The 19,827-nt window shown below is 50.2% G+C and overlaps 1 protein-coding gene across 1 annotated transcript; it reads left to right on the forward strand.

Moving 5' to 3' along the window:
- Positions 1 to 2,028: 2,028 nt before the first annotated feature.
- TNFSF15 (TNF superfamily member 15) lies at positions 2,029 to 18,387 on the forward strand. The gene is made up of 4 exons (XM_021551402.3): positions 2,029 to 2,285; positions 10,178 to 10,229; positions 11,422 to 11,469; positions 17,609 to 18,387. Exons 1-4 carry the CDS (start codon positions 2,094 to 2,096, stop codon positions 18,034 to 18,036), a joined length of 720 nt encoding a protein of 239 aa, XP_021407077.1. The 5' UTR covers positions 2,029 to 2,093; the 3' UTR covers positions 18,037 to 18,387.
- The last annotated feature ends 1,440 nt before the right edge of the window (positions 18,388 to 19,827 follow it).

Raw genomic sequence — 19,827 nt, forward strand, 5'->3', positions numbered from 1 at the left:
CAGAGCAGCTGTGGCTGCCCCTGATCCCTGGCAGTGCCCAGGGCCAGGTTGGATGGGGCTGGGAGCACTCTGGCAGCAGGCAGAGCCATGGATGGTCACTCACACCCCCCTGCACCCTCCAGCAGGGCCCCTTTTTGTTCTAAATGTCCCCAGGAGCAGCCCAGGGACACCTGGCCTTGCAGAGCCTGAAGGTACAGGAAAGATGGAGAGAGACTGTCCAAGGACCTGGAGGGACAGGACAAGAAACAATGGTTTCAAAGTGCCAGAGGGCAGGGATGGATGGGAGATTGGGCAGGAATTGTTCCCTGTGAGAGTGGGCAGGCCCTGGCACAGGTGCCCAGAGCAGCTGTGGCTGCCCCTGGATCCCTGGCAGTGCCCAAGGCCAGGCTGGACAGGGCTGGGAGCAGCCTGGGACAGTGGGAGGTGTCCCTGCCATGGCAGGAGTGGAATGGGATGAGATTTAAGATCCCTTCCAACCCAAATCATTCCAGGATTCTCTCTTATCTCCCTAAACCTCCTGCTTTTCACTATTTCTTGCTTACTCTTTCCCACTTTCTCTTTCCCTGGTCTCTTCCCTCTCTGCTCTGCTGGCAAGGATCCCCCTCGTGCTGCTGGCAGCCTCAATCAGCCTCGCTGACCAAATCCCATGTTCTGCTCAGAGCACGACTTGGAGCTCTCCAGAACATCAAGAGCTGCACCCAACCATTGCAATAGGAAGATCTATTCCATGTCATTGAAGTGAGAAGAGCTGGCTGAATTTTTATGAGGGAAAGGGATGTTATAGACAGCCTGGGACATGAAAAAATAGTTTTCTTTCTTTGATCTTATTTTTTAAAAGCCCAAATCTGAAAAGCTTTTCATGGGGAGGTGGGGGGAACCAAATCTCTCTCACTAAAAATAGTGTTGAAGTTTCCAGCTTGTTTCTCTACCCAGGGAAAAAGGAGAAGTCCCTGCACATCACTGCGTGTGCACATACACCTCAACGAAAGTTTCTGTTTTAATGAAAACTTTCCTGGGGACAAAAAAAAATCCATTTTCAACAGTCTGGGCAAGTCTAAATGGCAACATCTGCATGCCAAGCACTTCCTAAATGAGTGGCTTTCCCTGGGGAGGGTGGGCTGCTGCAAAGTGGCAGGGAGAAAGGAAGGAACTTTCCTGGGATACAGGAACCCTTCCAGCTGGACATCAGCTGCCAGCAGAGCTCGTTCCTCCCGGCTGTGCTGCTGACCAGCTCCAGAGGATCTCCACAGGCTGCAGCCCATCTCTGCTGCCAGGGATAGCGGCTGGCAGCCAAGTAACACTGACATCATTTTCCCCCAAGTACAGTCAAATCACCCTTGTCCTAGTGGCAACAACAGACTCCTGTGAGAGCACAACGTTTTGTTAAGATTTTTAATTACGATGATTTGGAAGAAGATGAGCCCCAGAGCAGACAAACATCTGAATTTGGGCCTAAACCCCACGGTTTGGTGCAAAAAGGTGAACATTGAGCAACGGGAAGCCTCTTGTGAATTCTGCTAAAGTGGGAGGGATGAAGCAACACTTCAGAGAACCGGACCCCTTCTTTGGGGTCACTTGCTTCCTGTCACCTCACCTTCCCCAAAAGCCTCTTCCCCTTTCTCTGGGAAAGAAGAAACTGCCGGGCTCCGCTCGCCTCTGCCTCTGTCTCTCCCCCTGCTTCCCACTTTCACTCCCATGGGTTTCACGTTCCCTCTGCCAGGCGGAAAATCTTGCGGAGCCGATGCGGCCGGGCAGCAGCAGGACCAGCAGCAGCAGCAGCAGGACCAGCAGCAGCAGGGTTGATCCTGGTTCCGCCCACCGGGACTTTCCTGGCTTCCTCCTGCAGGGAGCGGGGGGAGCAGGAGCGGTCGGAGGCAGGAGCCGGCCCCGGCGGCGCGGGGAGCGCTCCCGCTGTTCCTGCCGGGTTTCTACTGTAGGCGGTGCATTCCTCGGGAGGGAGGGAGGGTGTGCGCGCCGGTGCCTTCCCACACTCGCGACAGCTCTTATTTAATGGGGGTCTCCATGCAGGGCAGGCGCCACAGGAGGTTTGGCGGTGCCCGGCTCCCCGGCAGGACGAGCCCGGCGCTGCTGGCATGGAGAGCGCGGCGGAGATGGGCGCGGAGGCTGCGGGCAGCGCGCACGGCGCCGGGATGCGCCTCCGCCAGGACCTGCGGAGGATCCGCTGCGCGCTGCTGCTCTGCCTGCTGGCCGTGCTGCTGCTGATGCTGCCCACAGCCTACCTGCTGCTCGGGAACCTGCGGGCGCCCAGCTCCTGCGGCAGCCAGGTAAGGAAGGCACCGGGAGCGCGCCCGAGCCCCGTCCGCGCCTCCCGACGGAGCCGCTCTGGAGCGCTTCTCATGCTCTTGATGAATCAGGGAAGGTTGAGGTTGGATACTGGGGAAAAAAAAAAAATCACTGAAAGAACAATAAAATACCGGAATTGTCTTCCTAGGGAGGTGGTGGAATCACCATCTCTGGATATGTCTATAAAAAGACTGGACTTGGTGCTATAGTCCAGTTGTGGTGTTAGGGCATGGGTTGGATTGATGATCTCAGAGGTCTCTTCCAACCTCATTATTCTGGGATTCTGGGATTCTGTGATTTCTCGCGTTCGATGGCACGCACGAGGCTCGCTGTGGCATTCCTTCTTCCTCACCCTGAGGATAAATCTGATTATGGCTCGTTCTTTTTAACTAACGGTTCCTCACTTTCAAGCAGAGTACATGGCTTTGAAAGTTTTATTGCTGGGCTGCAGGGAATGCTTTAAAAACACTGATTTCTGCCGGATTTTTGACACTGTGTTGCATTTTCCTCCCTTTTTTTGGGTTAAATCTCTGGCTTCCCCTCGCTGTGTCTGTCTCAGGAGTACATGACTTTAAAACTTTTATTGCTGTGCCATAGGGAATGCTTAAAAAAAAAAAATCACTGTTGGGTGGAAATCACTGTCTCTGCACTGATTTCTGCCAGATTTTTGCTACGGGTTATTTCCTTTCTTTTGGGTTAAATCTGTGTCTTCCCCTCTCAGTGTCTGGTTTCAGGAGTACATGACTTTGAAACTTTTATTTCTGTGCCACAGGGGATGCTTAAAAAAAAAAAAAAAAAGAAAACACTACTTGGTGGAAATCACTGTGCACTGATTTCTGCCAGATTTTTGATGCTATAGCTCATTTCCCTCCCTTTTTTTTGGGTTAAATCTGTGGCTTCCCCTCTCAGTGTCTGATTTCAGGAAGATTTGCTGATGTCACTGGGTCAGTCACCCGTGGGCTGACAGCTACAGCTCTGGTGGATAATTAATTATTATTAATGTGAACTTCTGCAGAGATCCGATTTGAGACAGTTAAAGAGCATCTGACCCTGAACTTTGCATCCTGGTTTTAATTCCCCATTAAAACTTTCTCTCAGTCCAGGGCTCAGTCTCAGCTCTTCTCCTTTGCCAGACAGCTACTCTCACTTTGCTCCCAGCCGTACAAACTTTGCTCTGCTGCTTCCAACCCTCTTCCACGCTGCTCCACTCCTCCTGCAAGTGCCTGTTCCCACGGGAGGCTGAGTTCAACAGGAGCACCCCATGCTCTAGGTCTGGTGAATTAAGCTTTGAATTTTAGCTTCAGCTCTGCAAATCCTCAGTTAATCAGCAGCGTTAAGGGCCCTAGGAAAGGGGGTTGGTTTCCAGCGGCCTCGAAGGCAGGTTTGTCACCTGGCTCACGTTTAGCCCGGGGATGTTTCGGGAGGGTGAGAGCCGCGGCCGCGCCTCTGCTGGTGGCTCCCAGGGATGCGCTGGCCCCGCTGTGACCCCGAAGCTGCTCTGCCCGAGTGATGCCGAGCTCAGGGTGCAGCATCCTCCGCCTGACCTGCCTCTAACCTGGGGCTGTTAAATCTGGCAATTCCTTCAGGCTGTGAGCTGTGATGCTGCCCTGACTTTGTGACTGCCGTCTGTCCCAGCTGTAGAAACCCAGGCTGCCCTACCTGCAGGTGCCAAAGCACAGCTTTCTTCAGGGGCTGGGCATGAGCTGAGAGGATTTGGGGGCCTTCAGTTCTGGAAATGTGGAATTACAGCAGAGCAGAGGCTGAACGTGGAGGAGCTTGGAAAGCTGGGTGCTACTTGAGGTTGAGGGTAAAATTCACGAGGTGCTTTGGGCAGTCTCTGCTACTGCTCTAGGTTTGTGTCCCACGAGAGAAGAACAGTCTTGAAACTTTGGAGTGGAAGAATAATCAAATGTTAACTTCTTTAGCCAATCCAATGCGTTCCTGGATCGTAAGTGACCCTGTTGGCAGCGTTAGCAGAGAAAAGGTTTTTTAATGAGTGGGTTTGGCTTCTTAAGAAGAAGAGCACAATGCAAACGGTCGGAATTGCAACTCTGGTGTGCATTCCCATGCACCTGCTCCCAGTTAGGAACACGTCATCTCTCCACAATGATGTTACAAGGTGATCAGACGAGTTACAACCTCTGCGAGTCCCAGGGAGGAAGAGGAAGGTCACTGGGGCTGGCGGGGTGCCCTGGGTGCTGTGGGAGGAGCTGCACCTCAGCTGGGCCCTGCCTGTTCCCAACTTTTCATTGACCCTGCTGCTCTCCCTGCTCATCATTGACCCTGCTGCTCTCTGTGCTCACCATTGACCCTGCTGCTGTCTGTGCCCATGGGTGCTGTCCAGCAGGGCAGCACAGAGGGCTGGGTGTCTCTGCCTGTGAGGCTGGCTCTGAATGCCCCAAGGAGCCATATCCCCCAGGAGCCTGCAGGTTCAGGGTGGTTCGGTCCCTGGGAATATTTCTGGGCATAAAAGCTCTCAGGAAAATGTCTTTCTGCATCTCCTTCTGCAGTCAAAGTTTGCTAAATGGCTCCGTCCTCATGTGCCCCATCGGATGGGGTCTTTTGGGAGCAGCCATGTGTGGCAGAGCTCTCTGGGGCACTGGTTTTGGGGTGTGGGTGCCCTGGGCACTGTGGGATGACTGGGCAGCCCTGAGTTGATGGGTATTGGCCTCCTGACCCCTGCAGCCCATGGGAGGAGTCCTCTGGTTGCCCCACAGAGCTCTGCCCAGACACGATTGTCACCTTCGAGTGCTCTGGGGACAGTGCTGGGAGGGAGGGAGGGACTCAGCAGGCGAGGAGCAGCTGCAGTGAATTCCTGAGTCCTTCCTGGAGCAAGAGGAGAAGGGAAACCCGGGAAGGTTTGTGCAACAGGGGAGTGTCCCTGGGCACGGTGCCCGCAGGGTGAGGCGCGTTGGTCATCCCTGCCTCGCCGTGGGTGCACGTGGTGTCACCTGGTGCCTCTGAAGGGATGCAAACTCATCTCTTTCACTGGAAATGTCCCTTTCAGGAAAAAGGAGAGCAAGTTATGTCATTGCAGCAGCATGTGTGGGCCACCTTGTGTGTCATGGTGCGGTGCATGTTGAATGAATAATTCCAGTCTGGCGATGATTTTCCCTGGACACCTTCCAGGCTCCCTCTGCTGCTCCTTTGGGAAAGAGAAATCACTTTCTTTTGTGCTTCAGTCCAGAGTGAGGAGAGGAAAAAGAGTTTTTCAAACCAGAACACGTGGCTTGTGTTGCTAGCAGAAAATCTATATTAAGGCCATAGTGGTACCCTGCTGGAGGAAGGGACATCCTTCCTCAAAGGGAAGCCAAGTTTCAGGCTGAGTTCCCAAAACCATCAATGGAATGACACAGGAGAGCAGCTCTGGCTGCCTCAGTATCCCACCCAGCAGAGCATCAAGTCCTGTGGCCTGGAGAAGTTGGCATTTGGGTTTATTTTTCATGGCATCCTCAGCACGTCAGGGCCACAAGCAGCATAAAGAGGAATTCCAAACCCTGTCCCACGGGTTGGACATGCAGCCGTGTGCCAGGCCTGTGCCATGCCAGCTGGCAGTGGAGAAGGGACCTGCTGCAGGGCAGGAGGAACTGGAAAATCCCAGGGGCTCCACCTGGATCCTGCCAGAAAGCTGGCAACAAATCCCAGGAGAGATCTGCCCTCGTGGCCTGCCCACAAAGCCAGGACAACCTCAAAAGACTTCCTGATCTTTGGGGAAGGAGAAATGCCTGGGGAGGAGCAGCAGCACACCTGGATGGGCCCAGGTGTTGGGATTCCCCTTCCAAAGCCAGCACCAGGTAAATCCCTGCCTGGCCACTGCTGCTGGATGCAGATATTCCTTGTGAGCACATGCCTTGGGTACAGCATTCCACTGAGCAGCAAAATGTTCTGGTTGAAGCCAGGTTTTACTGGCAAAGACCAATTCCTGCCAAAAATTCCCAGCCCAGGCCATGCAGCATCTCAGGAGTTAGAAAAATGGGGTTTTATGTAGATGGCCTGCAGAGATCCTCCCTGTGAAGCAGTGCTGAAGTGGAGTGCCTGGAGGAGCTGGGGATTTTCTGCTTATCAGCCCCTCTGCTGCAGTGCCAGCTGCTCTTGCCATGCCATTGGATAGCAGCCCCTCTTTTGGGGTCAGGCAATACCTGGATATAAATGCACTGGGGCTGTTTGGACATTTCTGGTACCAGAAGTGTTCAGCACACAGCAATCCCCAGGATCACTAGAGCTGCCTGTCCTTGAGGCAGCTCAAGGTGGGATTTTCAACATCACTCAGTGGTTGGGCTCTCCACAGCAACCCAAGGGAAAATTGAAGCTGTGAACTTTTCAGAACCACAGCTGAGCAGGAAAAGGAAAAGAGAGAAAAGCAGTGAAAGGAAAAGAGAGAAAAGCAGTGATTGTGTGAATGTTCTCTCTGTTGTCTCAGTTCTCCCTCCCCATCAATGCACAACATCTCTGCCTATTCAGGACAAGTATTTCTGACACCTGGTCATTATGCTAAAACGTCTTCTGTGCGTGATTTGTATTTATATTTACACCTTTATGAGATAGCACAATTAGGAAAAAAAAAAAAATAACAGCCATACCCTTGCCAAGCAACAGAACAATTTCACACCTTGCTGTGTCCCCCTGCTCTATCTGCTCTGTCCTTCAGCATCTCTGAATGCAGCTCCTGCACCTGGAGTTTCCAGCTGGATTTCTTAGGACACAAATAAATTTAGGTTTAAACAAAACCTTTTTGCTATCTTTTATAAAGAAGCAGAATTCTTCTTGCTCTCCTTCCCATTTTCCTGCCACCTCTGTTTGGATTGCAACATCCAAGTTTATACAAGGAACTTCAGCAGAAGTTAAGCTTCAAGTGTGTAAAGAGTTCCACAGAAGTTACATTCTTAAATATAGGTTTGGGACTGATTATTTCCCTGGCTGCAGAATCCTTAGAGAATGGGATCACTAATGAGAATTAGTCACTTGGGAAATAGGTAGGAAATGTCACACAAGGAATGTGTAAATATACTCCTAGGTGAATGCAGCTGGCTGGAAGCCAGGGGAGCATGAGGGAAAGCCTTGATTCTGACCTTGTGCTTCCCACCAGGGCAGGGACAAAGTCCCCAGGCTGTGCCTGAGTCACATCAACAGGGCACTCGTGGTTAGAAAGCAGCACTTTGAAACCCCTCACACATACTGAAAGGCTCAGAAATCTCCTGGGCAGCACAGCACCAGTTTTCCCTCAGCCCCACACTGCAAGCTCACACCAGTCTCTGCCAGGAGGCTGCTGGGGCTGGGCCATACCTTTGTGTACAGGTGGGCAAGGGAATACAAAAAAAAAAAAAAAATCCTACTGTTTTCCTTCTCTATTTTTTCCCACCAGACTGGAGCAGCTATTTTAGAAATGACTTCTTGCTGCAGAAGCACACAGATGTTTACTTCCAGTAAAACATTTAACTATTTTTGGGTTTCCTGGAGCAGCCAGCAGCCCCCAACCCCAGGCAGGCTGACTCTCCTTCCACAAACATTCCCCTTCCCCAGCCAATATAAATTATCTATCTTCTCCTTCTGCAGTGTTTGAAGCTGTGTGAGACACAGTCAACAGGAGCCAGCTTCAGCATCTAGATATTGATATTGGTTCCTTTTTCTGGGCAAAATGCTTCAAATACTTTGCTATGAGCTGACCTGGGGTGGTTTATTCGTTTTATTCAGTTTATTCAGTGTGGTTTTGGCATCTGCCCATAAAAAACACCTGTGTGCTCCTGGATGGTGTTTGGGATGGAGGTTCCTGACAGCTCTGAGGTCAGCCCTGAGGCTGGGCACAGCCCAGGCTTCCCCCAGGGCTGCTCCTCACAGCCCCGTGAGGCCGGATGCAGAGGCAGCACCCCCCAGCACCCCCCAACACCCTCCAGCACCCCCCAGCATCCCCCAGCACCCCCCAGCACCCCCCAACACCCTCCAGCACCCCCCAACACCCCCAACACCCCCAGCATCCCCCAGCATCCCCCAGCGCCCCACAGCACCCCCCAGAACCCCACAGTATCCCCCAGCATCCCCCAGCATCCTCCAGCATCCCCCAGCACCCCCCAGCACCCCCCAGCGCCCCACAGCACCCTCCAGCATCCCCCAGCATCCCCCAGCACCCCCCAGCACCCCCCAGCACCCCCAACACCCCCAGCACCCCCCAGCACCCCACAGCGCCCCACAGCACCCTACAGCATCCCCCAGCACCCCACAGCACCCCAGAACACCCCCCAGCACACCCCAGCACCCCCAGCAGCCCCCAGCATCTCCCAGCACCCCACAGCATCCCCCAGAACCCCAAAGCATTCTCCAGCATCTCCTGGCATCCCTCAGCACCCACCAGCATCCCAAAGCATCCCCCAGCACCCCCCTGCACCCCCAGCATCCCAAAGCATCCTTCAGCATTCCAAAGCATCCCCCAGCATCCCACAACATCTCACAGCATCCTCAGCATCCCCAGCATCCCACAACATACCCCAGCACCCCACAGCACCCCCAGCACCCCCAGCATGCTGTCTCTGAAGCTGCCAGGGTGAGCAGCCCTGGCCGTGCCGTGCCGGGTGGCTCGGGAGGAGCAGCAGGAGGCTGAGGTGGCTCAGGAGGCTGAGGTGGCTCAGGAGGCTGAGGTGGCTCAGGAGGCTGAGGTGGCTCAGGAGGCTGAGGTGGCTCAGGGCACGGGTGACAGGCACAGCCTGTCCCTCGGAGCTGCTGCAGGGCAGTGCCCAGGGCCGTGTCCTGCCCAGCTCCAGAGGGGAATTGCAGAGGAGAGGAAGGTGAGCCTTCTCCAGGGCAGGATCCGAGCAGCAGAGCTCACCCTGCAGCTGCTCCCTCAGCTCTGCTCGGCTCCTGCCTCCCCGGGAGGTCACCAAAATTCCACACTGACCTCAGGAACAGGCTTAGCCTGGGTGCAGGACAAAAGGCAGGTGGAGCTGATCCATCTCAGCCTATCTGCTGGTTGTGGAGAGCCTTTGCTCCTGCTGTGGAGAGCCTTTACTCCTGTTGTGGAGAGCTTTGCTCCTGTTGTGGAGAGCCATTCCTCCTGTTGTGGAGAGCTTTGCTCCTGTTGTGGAGAGCCATTCCTCCTGTTGTGGAGAGCTTTGCTCCTGTTGTGGAGAACCTTTGCTCCTCTTGTGGAGAACCTTTGCTCCTGTTGTGGAGAACCTTTGCTCCTCTTGTGGAGAACCTTTGCTCCTGTTGTGGAGAGCCATTCCTCCTGTTGTGGAGAGCTTTGCTCCTGCTGTGGAGAGCTTTGCTCCTGTTGTGAATAACCTTTCCTCCTGTTGTGGAGAAACTTTCCTCCTGTTGTGGAGAGCCTTTCCTCCTGTTGTGGAGAGCCTTTGCTCCTGTTGTGGAGAACCTTTGCTCCTCTTGTGAATAACCTTTCCTCCTGTTGTGGAGAGCCTTTGCTCTTGTTGTGGAGAGCCTTTGCTCTTGTTGTGGAGAACCTTTGCTCCTGTTGTGGAGAGCCTTTGCTCCTGTAAAGGCTCAGACCTGCCCTGCCTTGAGGAGAACCTCTCCCTCTGCTCTGCGTGCTGTGCCTGGGTCGAGGGCAGCTCCAAGCAGCAGTGCTGGTCCCATCCCTGCATGGCTGGGTCACCCTGGCCACTCTGCTGCTGTTCCCCCAGGTGTGCCAAGGGCTTGTCCAGCTCCGAATCTCACAAACCTCCCCCCGGGTCCTGGAACCCTGGCAGAGGTGAAGGCAGCTCTAAACCAACAGCAGAAATGTCTTGCAGTGAAGCAAAGATGTGTCAGGGCTCACATTTCTGCCAAAATGCTCCCTCTGAATGCACTGATGTCACTGCAGCTGTTCATGTTCTGGGATAATTCCTGCGAGACCCTCTGAGCTGACTGCTGTCCCTGTTCCCTGCAGGTCACCGAGGAGAGGGGCTCTCACTTTCTGAAGCAACGAGCAGTGGCTGCTGGTGAGTTTGCCACCCCTTCCCCTCCGGAGCTGCAGCCCCAGCACCCTCCCCACCACCCTCTGCCCTGCCCACCCCAGCCCCTGCCCAGCCAAACCAGCCAGGCCACACTGGGGGGATGCAGGGGGATAACCGTGGGCAGGGTGAAATGGGAGCATTTCCAACCCCAGGCTCTCCCAGCTGGGCAGGCACAGGCTTCCCCACAACTCTGCAGGGTCAGCGTGTCAGCCTTCAGGAACACTCATAATCACAGGATATGATCCCATGCAGGTGCTTTTATTGAGAGCTCTGGGAATCAGGGTGCAGACCCAAATCTGACTCCGACGTGGCTTTCGAGCTGAACGTATTTTATATTCTATCCTTATATAACTTACATATTAATTATTAAATTTATATTGTTCTATTGTATACATTGACATGAGTTTCCCGTGATCTTTCTTAGGCCCCTGACCACAGTTTCTCATGATTACTCTTATGATTAAACAGTAATTATATTTAATTACTAAACAATCATCACATCTAACAATTATATCATTTATCATGTACTAGCTTCACAGGTGCAGTTCTAGCAAGTACAAGTTCTTCATGTGCTTAGGGTGTTTATTTTTCCAGGGCCTACTAAGCTTATTTTTCCTTTTAACCCTAAATCCCCATGATTTTAAAACCCTTTTACTATCAAGTGGGACTCCCTGAACAAGCACGAGCAGGGATTTGGGAGCCCTTGCTCCTCACGCTTCCCCTCTGTTTGCCCTCCATCAGTTCAGGGCACAGCCACGATGTGCCCTGCTGGTGCTGCAGCAGCTCTGACAAACTCCCCCTTTGCAGTTTGTTACCTCAGGGGTGTCCTGAGAGATCACAGAGAATCACTCCCCACTCAGACTCTGCAGAAGGGAGAGAGCTGCACATTTCCTGCTGGACATCAGTCACCACTCGTATTTTGCTGACTTAGGGAAGGTTCTTCCCCCAGAGGTGCTGGCACTGCCCAGGCTGCCCAGGGAATGGGCACGGCCCCGAGGCTGCCAGAGCTCCAGGAGCCTTTGGCCAGCGCTGCCAGGGATGCCCAGGGTGGGATTTTGGGGGGTGTGGGAGCTGGGCTGGGTGATCCTTGGGGTCCCTTCCAGCTGAGGATATTCTGTAATTTTATTCTTGAACAGCAGCAAACATCCTCACACCATGTTTTTCCCTTTTCCCTCAGTTACAGACACACTTTCCAGCGCAGAGAAGCCACGAGCTCACCTGACAGGTAATCCTCGTTCACAACTAAATCCTTTTTACAGCCAATGTTGTGGTTCAGTAACCTTGGTCTGTGTGGATCTGATAGGAGCAGGTGTTGCAGGAAACATGGGGAGCAGAATAATCAGCTTTGCCTTGTGGAGCATGCCAGACTGAGTACAGTGTGTCTGTAGGAAAGGGCCCACAAAGGGACAGCTGACAGAAATGTCACTTTTCTGAGCTGTTTCTTTTTATTGAATGGCCAGCTTTTGTAACTGAACTGGAACATGTACCCAGTGTCTCAGTGATCTGCTGAATCCTCCAGAAAAGGCAGGGAAGGAGCTCATGTGAGCCCTCGTGGAGCAGTGAATTGGCAAGAATTGCAAGTTCTGGAGCAAACTCAGGTCAAATCAGGCTGGTTTTATTTTATTTTTCTGCAAGGCCTGACTCAGACTACACACACCATATTCCTATAAATCCTCCCTCCTGTTTTCAGTGAGATAATCTCTAACACATTTCAGAGCAAGAAGGGAAAGGGTAACTCCAAACTGAACCCTCCAAGTTTTTTATGTTGTCTTAGGAAGGTGCCATCACAAATCCCATCACAGGGTGGGCTTCCAGGCCTTTCCAAGAGGTTTCCATGCCTTTCTGAAGAGTTTCCATGCCTTTCCAAGAGCTTTCTATGCCTTTCCAAGAGGTTTCCAGGCCTTTCCAAGAGGTTTCCAGGCCTTTCCAAGATGTTTCCATGCCTTTCCAAAGAGTTTCCATGCCTTTCCAAGAGGTTTCCTTGCCTTTCCAAGGGGCTGCCAGCATCTCCAAGGTCCCCATATCACCACCTCAGCCTTGAAGCTCCACCCACATGGAAAATTTAGGTATTCCCAGAGAAAAGTTCCTGTCTGGCTCCAGTGTGGATGGAGTGAGTGGCAAAGGGTTTCCAGCTGGCCTGAGGCCATTTATCCCTCTCCAAAGTACAGCTCACTGCAGAGGCTTCCCCAACACCCCGAGTGCTGTCCCAGGGTGAACTTTACAACTTGAAAACTGCAGGAAGTGCTGGGATGTTTCTCTCAAATCCTCCTGCACAGATCCAAATCCACCCCCAGGGTCCCATCCACCTGCAGCTCAGGGCTGATGCATTTCCCAGCAGAATTTCCTTTCCTTGACCCACCAGCTCCTCCCTGGTGCCCATCCTTGGTGCCTTTCCCTTTGGCACGGGGGTTTCTGGAGCTCCAAACCTGACCTGGCCTTGTCCACAATCACATCTTTGCTCAGTTCTAGTTCTAAGGAGCAAGAGGACCATGTCTGCTGCTGTGAGGTTTTGGTTTTTTAAATCCCCCATGGCAGAGAGAGCCAGAGGCTCCAGTGACTCAGAGGAGCAGCCAAAGCTCTGCTCTGCTGTTGGGAACTTCCCTGGGTTGCATAAAACCCCAGCTGCCACAGGGAAACACCCAGCAGCTTTCTCCAAATTTCTTCAGCCCCCATAGTTACAAAAATTCCTTTGCCATCACTCCCAGGCCTCCCTGGGACTGTGTCCATCCTCTCTGGCATTCCACTGAGGGCCAGTCACTGCTGGCCATGGAAAGGAGCAAGAAAAGGAGAAACTTAAGGGAATTTTCTCTCTCCTTTCTGTGCTGTGCTGTGTAGTCATCAAGGAACACAATATCTATGAATTATCTTTGACCTTTTTAGCCTGAACACATTCCTGGTGCTTCTCCCTATGGCAATGACTTTCCCAGCTCAACAGCACTTTGCAGGCAGAAAATATTTCCTGTTGTTTTCAGCTCTGTGCATAATACTATTTTGGGTTCCACCCCGGTTTTCTCTTCTCAGAAACCATGACTTGTGCATAGAAAGTGTAAAAGGAATAATTATTCTCCTGATCTTTGTTACATTCCCCCACCTCAGGTGCCTTGTTCAACATGAAGGTGGCAGACTACAAATCCTAAATTGTAGGAAATCTCTTCCATACCTTTATTGTGTCTTTTTCTAGCTTTAGGCACATCTGTTGTGAAGGTGAGAGCAGAGGAGGGAGAGGAATGAGAATTAGATGGGGTTCTTTGGGAATGCACTGATTAATTGGCAGTAGCCGAATAACTCCATGTTTTGGTGTCTGTTCCTTTATGATAAGTCTTCCAGCTGCTCTTGGCCTTTATAACTCACACTGAGAATTTTTATTCATCCATACTGGAATAGAGATCTCTCTTCCCTAAGGACTTTACCTACTGAGATGTGCCAATGCCCAGCTCAGAGCTCCCTCCAAGCCCATTTTGAGATGTGCCAATTCCCAGCTCAGAGCTCCCTCCAAGCCCATTTTCTCCTGTGCATTAATGTTCATTTGGGGCTTCTCCTTGCCTTGCCATCATCCCCTCCCCACTTACTTGGTTGGATTTGGGGTCAGAATTCAGGGCAGTGCCTGTTCCACCAGCCTGTGGCAGTGACCAATGCTGCAGGACCTGGCTCGTGCTCCTCGTGCTGCAGTGGCCCCAAACCCCCTCTAAACCTGGGCAGAGTTTCATTTCTGATTCCAAATGATCTTTATTAAATCCTCAGGGCATGGCTGGAGCACCAGAGGACACAGGAGCCTGCCCCACAAGGGCTTCAGCACAGGCTCCAGCCTCTTGCTGAGACTCAGAGCTCAGGATTAGGCTCTGCCATTGCTGCTAAGAACTGCAGAAACCCCACCAATTCAACACAAAATATATCCCAAATCTGACAGGCAACAGGGATTCTCCAGCAAGGGACTGAACCTGTCCAGGGGACAGGAGAATTAAGGGACGCCAGAAATTTATAGTGAGGAAACAGAAGGAGCTGTGGCAATGAATCTCTTATTAAAAGCACATTTTAATTCCTTTAAGAATTAGCATCATAGGTATATTTGCAGGAAGCAGAGCTCCAGAAATTAGAAAATAAATAAATAAATGACAAGTACAAAATACAGCTGATGCTAGAAAATGAGCTGTGCTGTATTAAAAAGCACTTGAGCATTCATTTTATTCTCCTGTTACTGAAAGCATGGGGAAAAGTAATTAACTTGAAAATAGAGAGCATCAATAGAGGGAGATTCATCCTAAAAGGGAGGTTAAAGTTGTGAAACCTGACTAATTCTAAAAGTTAGGAAGTCATGTAGTTCATTTGAGATATTCTATAACTAATAAAATTTAATTATAACTAATATAAAAATTCATTGTGGAATTGAGTGTCATTAACATTTTAAATGCATCGTTCTACAAGATAAGAACATTTCACAGGCAGCTTCTCTTCAAGTTTCCCCCAAAATTCCAGAGATGGAATAGAGCCTAGGACATTTTCTGGAAATATTCTGATCTTTCCTCATCCTACCCACCTCAAACAAGATTTCCTCTGCTCTCTGAGATGAATTCCTCCAAGCTGATGCAAACCTTAGAGGGATCCAAAGCTAGCTGAGCTTTTCCCAGGATTCAGACAGTCCCAAAACCAAAAGGTGGATGCAGATGAAGGCAGCACTTTCACTTTCTTCTATTCCTCTCTCAGTGTCAAAGCTCCATTGCCTCTAACCTTTATAATATTTCTATAATTTAGCTTTCTTTGCTGCCATAATCCCTGTCTGTCTTCCCCTTCCCTGAAATACTTTTCTTATCCACTTTGCCTCCTGGGAAAAGATCAGAAAGATTTGATATTTCAGCAGCACTAAAAAAAAAAAAAAAAAAAAAAAGGTCATTATTTTGTTGTGCTACTCAGAGAATATAAAAGGAATCGAAGGAATCGCACTCCTAACAGCTTCCTGTCTCCTCATGGATTATTTATGGTTGGAAAAGAGGGAATCAGATGCCACTGGGACATGAGCACATTCTTTTTTCTGAGTCTCATTTCACCCAGGATGGACCTAATGGTTATTGCCAAGGGAATTACAAAGCCTTCCCTCACCTGCATCCCATTTGCCCCCCTGCCCCAAATACTGAATAAAAATCAACTTTAAACATGAACATAAACTCATTGAAAAGGTCTCTTTTCAAACTCTGTTCCCTCAATCTTTTCTAAGCATTCATCATTCATTTTCCAGGCTCATTTTAATACCTGAGATAATCTGGATGGTTTTTATCCTCTTCTCCCCACTGCTGCTGCTTTAGCACAATGATTCTATGTGGCAGTCAGTAAAGAGCAGAGACAACTCTTGATTCCCTGCAGAAAAGCATGCAAAGGCTGAGGTTTATTGTCCTCTCTGTTGTGTGTGAGAAATCAAAGTGGTGAAGGCAAAAGGACAGCAATTCCCTAATTTTTTCCCCTGCAGGCTGGGAAGCATCCTCAGCTTGGGTCAGACTGATGCTGGGGTCAGGACTGGAGCTGTGCTTGTAATCAGCTCACCACAAGATTGGGGAGAAAAAGCCTGGAGGAATGCTGGGGCTGACTCCAAATGTAGCATTTTGTTCCATGAAAGCATTAAAGAAAGAAAAAAGGGAAAGATGGGGATAAAAATGGTTTAAAATACAATGTGTTGGTTTGGAATTAGGCCTCTTGAGGCACGGTGGGGTCTTTGGGGTTTTTGCTAAAATCCAGTGACCTTGGTAAAGCAAAAGCAATTCTACAAAAGTTGTCCTTGAGAGCACTCAGGAGGAGAAGGGCTGAGGTGCCCCAAGCCTCTTAAGAAGCTTGGCAGGAAGAGAAGTCCAAGTGTCTGAGTGCTTGGTGACGCATCGTGGTGACCACTGTGGGCATTTTGCAAGCTCAGCAGTGTCTTTCTAAGAAAGAGAATTTCAATCCACCCCTTCTGAAGGATAAGGTGGTTTAGAGTGTCCTCGTCCTGTCCCCCACCCTTAGGTACAGCCCTTAGGTCCCCAACCCTTAGGACAAGTGTCCCAGTGCTGGTGTCACTTAAGGACAAGGTTTTCACTCTGGAGATGGGTGAGATGGGAAGGCAAAGCCATCTCCATTGCTTCCCAGTGCCAGGAGACTTGTTGGAATCTGTGGTATTGATGATTATGAGATTGTAGAAAGTCTCTGTCTGTCAGCCCCGCTGCCAAAGCAGAAGCCATAATTGGTCTGTGCTGGTTTCCAGGTTGTTTATTCTGTTTATCTCTCACATGTTCTGCTGCCCTGCCCAGCTCTGTCCTGCAGGGCAGCGTGTGGGGCTCTGCCCTCAGTGGGATGTGACAAACATTAAATACCAGAAACTCCCTGGGCTGCATTTACAAGAACGTGCCAATATCTGTCACCTACGTTGGACAGTGTGTCCCCAGCCTGAACCAACAGAAAAATGCCAACACCACAGTGAGACATGGAGGGCATGAAGAAGGAGAAAAAGGACAAGGCACACCCAATTTCCTCCATCTTGTCCCCTTTGAACCCCTAATCTAGAATCCTAAAATTTTACTTTTACACCCATGCCACACTTAATTATGACTTATATCAAACACTCAGAGCTGGTAATTCATCCTGTAAGGTTGAAAACTCTTTTCCATGGACAGAGATCACAGCCAGTGTCTCTGGGGGCTCTGTCCAGGGGGGTTCCTGACCCCTGCCAGGGTCCTAGGCCTGCCAGGGCAGCCAGAAGGATTCCCTGGATTTCCACAGACTCAGCCTTGAGGAGGGACAGCTCATCCTTTGGGGTCTGACCCACAACCAGGACCCCCAGGCACAGCTTACACTGTCAAGATCTTCTTGGAGCACCCTTGGCTTTTAGCCCTGGCAGCTCAGACCTGGACACCCAGTGTGAAAATACCACTGGACACTTGTCCTGCAGCCCATCCAGCTCAGTTATCAAGCTGTGAAATAAGAACATTGTGTCACTAGGACACGTGAAAGCACAACATGAGCCGCTGCTATTGCAAAGGTGAAAAAGAAGAAGTTTATTTTTTGACTGTAGTATTTATACTTTTTTAAAGGTGACAGTGGATTGGAGGGTGAATGTGCCACCTCTCCAATGATGTTGGACAAACTACTAGCACATTAAGTTTTTCTGCCTTTATGGAGGAATGCAAAACAATAGATAGTTTACAGAAGGTTGTGTGAGACAGTTTTTTATGAGAATCTTAACTCAGAAGGCTTTAGAAAATCTTAAGAATCAGGGCAACAACATTGCTGCCCCAGCATTTTGCTCAAATTATTTAAATTCTTCCCCTTTTGGAGCAGAGATTTCTACATCCACACCCCTGGCCATGGCAACCTCACCCACCCTCCTCTCCCTCTCTCTCCCTCAGTGAAGAAGCAGGACCTGGCCAGCACCGTGGGGAGCCACCTGCCCATCCTGCAGTGGGAAGACAAGCGAGGCTTGGCCTTCACCAAGAACAACCTGAGTTATTCCAGCAACGCCCTGGTGATTCCTGTCTCTGGGGACTACTACGTGTACGCCCAGGTCACCTTCCGAGGGCCCGTTGAGAGCAGCCACAAGGCCAGCTCTGTCACTGAGATCATCACCAAGGTCACCGACAGCTACCCCGAGCCCACCCAGCTGCTGACGGGCACCAAGACCCTCAGTGAGAACGGCAATGGTTGGTTCCAGCCCATTTATTTGGGCGCTGTTGTCTCCTTGGAGGTGGGAGACAAGCTGATGGTCAACGTGAGTGACATCAAGCTGGTGGATTACACCAAGGAGCACAAAACTTTCTTTGGGGCATTTCTGCTGTAGGGCTCTGGAAGCAGCTGGTGGGAGATCCCTGCGGGGTCATCGAGGCCATCTTGATGGATTTTGGTTTTGTGGGCGCGTGTTGGGGTGAGATCTCTGCTGTTTTCCTTCTTCTTCTTCTTCTTCTGTGCCATCACTCCCCTGCAGCTTGCTAGAGCCTTAATTTAATGGGTAGGGAAAGGTCAAGCTGCAGGTTGAAGTGAAATAACCTCCCAAAAAAAAAAAACAACCAAACAAAAAACAACCAAAAACTAACTCCAAAAAACCCCAAATAAACAACAACAAAAAACACCGCCCCAAAATAACAAAAACAAACAAACAAATAAACAAACAAAACAAAAGAAACCAACAAAAAAAAAACCCACTCAAAAATATCCAAAAACAAAGAAAGAAAAGCCAAAACAGAAAAATGAAAGCTATATTGAAGGGGGGAAAAAATGTATTTTTGAAAGCAAAATTTGAAAGTTCTTCAAAACTTTGTAAGCTAAGGAGGAATGTTTGAAATTTGTGGGTAGGAAGTTTCCTCTTGAATATTGAGCTAGGCTATGTCCCTAATTCCACCTTCAATGTACAATTTCCTCAACTCCAAACAAAAAAAGGGTTTTTGAGCTTTCCCTAGCACTTCCAGTATAGTTTTGCATGACCTTCTTTGGATTCTCCGTTCTAAAACATAATTTACTTCTCATCATTTCCTTATGAACACATTTACTCAGTACTTTGCACTAACATAAAGCTCAGGTTAACAATTAACTGCCTAATTAATCCCTTCCAATTTCCCTGTAAAGTAGATTAAAATTATATCTTGTGCTTGCAGCAGCTACTTGAGATTTTTGGTTTTTCCAAAAAATTGTTTACAGTTCTCTAAGCCCATATACAGCCTCAAAATATTCTGGAAAAGATCTAGGGAACACACAAGACACTTTTGTTTCAGCATGGAAGTGGAATGTCCCCTCCAGGTCCTAACTTTAGGATAACAGAAAAAAAAAAAAACAAAAAATAAAAAACAAACAAACAAAAAAAACCCAGAAACAAACAAACAAACAAAAAAACAGGGTAGAGAGAGAGACAGAGCAAAAAATTTTGTACACCTTTAAATCAGTCACCGAAATTTTGGGAGAAAACCTCTGCAATGTTTTGCTTTCCATTATACATAATGCAAAGCAAATGCAACTGAACAAATCACTGCTTGGGCTCCAGCCACAGCTGGTGGTGGCCTCTGTCCCCAAGGGACCCCCAGCCTTGCCCTGGTTGAAAGGTGGCCACCACTTGTCCCCACACAAGGTGAAAAGATCCAAAGACACGACTCTGGTGGAGCTCAGGGTGTTTAACTTCCCACCTTGCACTTACTCATTTCCACAGACCTTTCTGCCTCTCAGGGAAACTCCCATTTTCCCCTCCCCTCCTGCAGCAAACACATCTCTCAGGACCCTGATGGATTTGGAGTTTACACCCTGAACAGCCCCGAGGTCTCACAGCCAAGCACCCGTCCCCAACCTCCGGGTTCCCCTCTCTGCAGCTCTTCCCTGCCTCACTCCTTGGATTTCCTCCATTTCTCCAATTCTTGCCCAAAAATTACATCAAGGCTTTGTTGCCTGAGCTGATGTTTCCCCTCCAAGCCGTGGTGGAGCCCAAAGTCCCCCCATCAGTGGTGGAGAATTACAGCCCTGGGGGCGAGGGGCTGTGTCTGGAGAGCTGAACTGGGCACTGGTTTGTAGTGGGGACAACCCCGTGTGAGGTCCTGCAGCTTTGTCCCTGGCAAGCCCCTTCCCACCAGGAGACCTTTTACTGCTCTGG

Source organism: Lonchura striata, chromosome 22 (genome assembly GCF_046129695.1).
Source record: "Lonchura striata isolate bLonStr1 chromosome 22, bLonStr1.mat, whole genome shotgun sequence".
NCBI classification, from domain to species: domain Eukaryota; kingdom Metazoa; phylum Chordata; class Aves; order Passeriformes; family Estrildidae; genus Lonchura; species Lonchura striata.

Bases quoted from the DNA above. Each gene is read 5' to 3' on its own strand.
- TNFSF15 (XM_021551402.3), top strand. From the start codon at position 2,094: ATGGAGAGCGCGGCGGAGATGGGCGCGGAGGCTGCGGGCAGCGCGCAC. The intron at 2,286-10,177 runs GTAAGGAAGGCA...TGTTCCCTGCAG, and splicing joins CCAGCTCCTGCGGCAGCCAG to GTCACCGAGGAGAGGGGCTC. The intron at 11,470-17,608 runs GTAATCCTCGTT...TCTCTCCCTCAG, and splicing joins GCCACGAGCTCACCTGACAG to TGAAGAAGCAGGACCTGGCC.